At 37.6% G+C, this 4,410-nt stretch overlaps 1 protein-coding gene across 1 annotated transcript in view; it reads left to right on the plus strand.

Moving 5' to 3' along the window:
* TNFAIP6 (TNF alpha induced protein 6) overlaps window positions 1-4,110 on the plus strand; it is a 492,222-nt gene extending 488,112 nt beyond the window's left edge. The window contains exon 6 of the mRNA XM_069080185.1: window positions 2,308-4,110. Coding sequence (XP_068936286.1) covers window positions 2,308-2,477 — 170 coding nt within the window. The 3' untranslated portion in view covers window positions 2,478-4,110. The remainder of the gene's footprint in view (window positions 1-2,307) is intronic.
* The last annotated feature ends 300 nt before the right edge of the window (window positions 4,111-4,410 follow it).

Raw genomic sequence — 4,410 nt, forward strand, 5'->3', positions numbered from 1 at the left:
CACACACACACACACACACACACACACACACACACACACACACACACTCAAAGCCAGCATCAGTGCAGGCTTTTGCTGGGCTGGAGTCCAGGACCTTTGTTCTTCAGTGTTCCTTCTGGGCTGGCTGTAACACTCAGCCTGGATTCCTGGATTCTCATGGCTTATACTTCTGGGATAAATTGGAGATAATACATCTAGCACCTAGAACTGAAAAGTACAAACAAAAAAGTAAAAAAAAAAACTAGGCCCATTTTTTCTGGGCTATATGCCCTAAGAAGAGGGGAGAGGGAAAGGGAGAAAAGTAGGCACATCCTTCCCCCTTACCTCATACTCTTACTAGCTATGAGCAAGACCTTTCACTTTCAGACACAAATGCAGCAAAAGCCTCCACGTCTGCTGAGTAATGTGGATTTTAAAGACCACAACCCCATCTACACAGCCCTTGTAAAAAGTCTACTCCCAACCACAAGGCAGGCTAGCACAGAATGTCCAAGCATGCTCCAGACCTCCATTTCCCCTTGGTGATTGCCTGTTGACACTCTAAAGTAGCTCCCCAAGTGTCTTCCACATAGGAAATGCCTCGTTATGTGGTCTGGACATTCTCCAGATCCCCTTTACATTTGCTTCATTGTAGTGTAGTCAATATCGTAGTTTTAGGACATGGTTCTGTGACTGGAGTTAAGACTGTGAAAGATACCCACCCAGGTAGTTACTGCCAAATCTACTTTGGGACCAACCCCTAAGTTTCCAGACACTTCCCCCAACCCTTCTTAACTCTCTAAGGTGTGCCAAGAAATAGACTGAGTTTTTTGTTTTGTTTTGTTTTCGAGTAGCTTTGTATTTAGAAAAAAAAATTAGCTGTTTATTTAGCATCTACTTATACACAGTTGGATGTGAAGATGGTCCTTAGTCCTCAAAGGCTATGCAAGTGGAACAACAGGGCACAGGCTCCTACGGGTTCAATTCAACTGACAAAACTAGACCAGCCCAACTAAGACTAGAAAGGCCCATCATCATATCAACTCTTAATGACTTACTGAGCTATAAAAGGCTTGCCAATAGCATCTAAGGAGGGGTACTCACAGAGATCCTTGAAGTCTCATAGTATTTGCTCAAGGCGCTATGGCATAGATAAGGGTAGTCCATAAGTTAAAATGAAATCCACAACCATATTGGTATAAATGACTGAGGAAAGCGGAAAACATGCCCTATGAGAATCATTTGAAGGAACTGGGAGGTATTTAGCAAAGACAAAAGAAGGCTTAGGGGAGACTCTAATAGTTGTCTTATAAATGTGAAAAATTGTCTTATTGAAGAGGAATTAGATTGGAAGCCCCTGCAAGGGAGACTTCAGCCTGGCCTAAGGAAAACAAACAAACAACCTTAGAAGTAGAGCTGTCTTCTTTAAGCATGGTCTTGAAAACTTGTCTGGGAAATTATAGTTGTTGTTATTCAGTTGTTTCCAACTCTTCATGACCCCATTTGGGGTTTTCTTGGCAAAGATAATGGGGTGGTTTGCCATTTCCTTCTCCAGCTCCTTTTACAGATGAAGAAACTGAGGCAAACTGGGTCAAGTGACTTGCCCAGGGTCACACAGCTAGTAAGTGTCTGAGACCAGATTTAAACTCAGGAAGATGAGGCTTCCTGACCCCAGACCCAACACTCCATCCCCTGCCCTCAATTATAGAGGGAATTCATATTTAAGTATTAGCTGGTCTCTAAGATCCCTTCCAACTCCAATATTCTATGACAGTTATTGCAATTGTCTACAATTTAGAGGCTTCAATTAAACAAAATTGCATCTAATTGTGCAAGGCTCCATGCCAGGTTCTGGGGATAAAAAGATTAATAACAAAACCAAACCAAACCCTGTCCTTAAATCTTGAGGACTTTAGCCTCTGCTGATGCCCCCAGGTCAAGAAGACTAGACAATTAAAACTGAGGACGACACTAAGACTTTTGGGACACCTTGCATTTATTGACCCTTGCTGTAGACAGCAGCAAAATAGTATTGATTGGAAGAATGACCAGGCCTTGTGCCCTGGTTCCAGAGTTAAATCCTGTGTTTTTGTTTTAACTCAGTATGGCAAAAGTCACACACAAATAGTACTTACAGGAAAATAAGATTTCATTGGAGAGAATTTCCTTCTTTCCTTTAGTAAGGTAGACTTAGCCTCTACAACTTAAGAAAAATGCACTGATATGGTAGTTAAACCTCATTTATTAATACTGATGTTCTCAAATAAATGTTGAAGCTGAGGAATTTTCAACAGATGAGGAAGTAATCTTTGTGATTTCTTGTCATAGGAAATGTTATGACCTTGAAGTTTTTATCTGATGCTTCAGTGACAGCAGGAGGTTTTCAACTCAAGTATGCTGCAGTGGATCCCACAACCAAAACTGGTGAAGGAAAAAATGCCAGCACAAGTTCTCATGGAAATAAACACTTTTTAGCTGGGAGATACAGCCATTTGTAAACCAACACAGCATCATCGAAAGTGATAGTTTTTGGTGATTGAATTTTTTTTTTACAACTCTCTTTGTGTGTTACTTTTAAAGTCACTGCTGTCATTTGGAGGGACAAGGGCCAAATGCCTTGTTAATGCTAACCTTTGCACTACTTCAATGACCAGTGAATTTAGTGGATGAAGATTAACATCCTACTAACAAAATAAAAGTGAGGAGAAACATTAAAGAGAAGATAACTTTATCTTTTTGAACCCAACAAAATCAAGAAATTTCTTGAGTGATCATTACTCAACACCCATTAACTTTTCTTCTTGTTTTTCTTCCCCTCTCTTCCACATATAAATGTGAGCCATCATGATCAGTATTATGTGTTACTTAAACCCAACACTTTGTAATTTTCTCATTCACTTTGTATCTGCCCCCTTAGATTCTGATTAACAGGGTTTTTTTTTTCAATTACAACTATGTGATTTTACAACTTCAAAGTTCCCATACCTTGGAATCTTAAATAATGTCAAAGAAGTTTAATTATCAAATGAGATAATGTATGTGAATATGCATATTCATATATACATAAAGTATGAAAATATTTTTAAAAATAAAAAGGACTATAGAAAAGTAAAGTATCATTGGTAGTAGATGGACACCAATCAGGATTTTCCTATCAGCAACATCCAGGTATATGAAAGTGTTAGCATACTGCTAAGTATTTTTGCATAAACTTTGCATGTACTGTAGATTTGTATGTACCTTTATAAATAATGTTGCCTTATTAGAAGAGGTTCAATTTCAAATTTGATTACAGATATCACTAAGGCAATAATTTCCACTTTCCCCCCTTTTCTATTCCTTCCCATTTACCCAATAAAATTGACCAAAATCCATATTGTTATAAATATGGGACAGGAGGGAGGAGAATAGAAGAAAGGGAACAAAATCTTCTATAAAGTGTTTATAGATATTGAGACTAATAAGATAAAAAGATTAGCTTTAGATTCCTGATCATCAAGATCATTATTATTTTTTAAAAGTTACTGAAAAATTACAACTCTTTTTTTGTTTCTTTTTTTGTAGGGGGGAATGGAATGCAGGGCAATTGGGGTTAAATGAGTTGCCCAAGGTCACACAGCTAGTTTTGTGTTAAGTGTCTGAGGTCTGATTTGAACTCAAGTCCTCCTGACTCCAGGGCTGGTGCTCTATTCATTATGCCACCTAGCTGCCCACAAATTACAACTTTTTAATCACATTTGTAACACTTTTTCTAGTAACCTAACCCTATGGTACACTACCGTCAACAAAAATTCATTAAAGCCTGTGTGCTTAGCACTGTAATTAAGTACCATAAGCATTTAATTATGAGATGTTCTCCCTCCTCACTTCTTGGAACTCATACCTCCTTTCAAGGCTCAGTTTATGTGTCACTTTCTTCCAAAAACCTTTTGTGATTCCTTTGGTTGTTATTGCCTAACCCCCATCATTTTGTATTTATTTTGTACATATCTTGTATGTATTTATCTGTGTATATGTTTTTTCTCCCCTAAAAGAATGTAATTGACTTAAAGGCTAAGGTTCTCATTTTAAAATTTGTATTCTCGGTGCCTGGCACATAATAGGTGCTTAATAAATGTTTTTAGAGTTGAATTTTCATTGAGTTGAAATTGTTTAATATGTTTTATATCAATAGTTACGTCATGTGCAATTATGTGATTAATTGCACAAAGATATTACTTACACTTAATATCAGATTTACAGTGTGACTTTTTAAAAAATTATTTCTTAATAGTTGATAAGTGACTGACAAATCTATTAACTGGCTTGTTTTTCTCTTCATTCAAATCCAAACTCAGCTATCATTTCTTCCCTGCAGCTCTCTTGAACAATAACCCCCACCTCTCCTCCCATAGCATTCTGCCTGAACCTCTCCTTTTCACTTATCTCCCT

The sequence above is a fragment of the Petaurus breviceps genome, unplaced genomic scaffold (genome assembly GCF_028583685.1).
Source record: "Petaurus breviceps papuanus isolate PSGF00001 unplaced genomic scaffold, PetGlider_PUasm1.0 91133, whole genome shotgun sequence".
Lineage (NCBI taxonomy): Eukaryota > Metazoa > Chordata > Mammalia > Diprotodontia > Petauridae > Petaurus > Petaurus breviceps.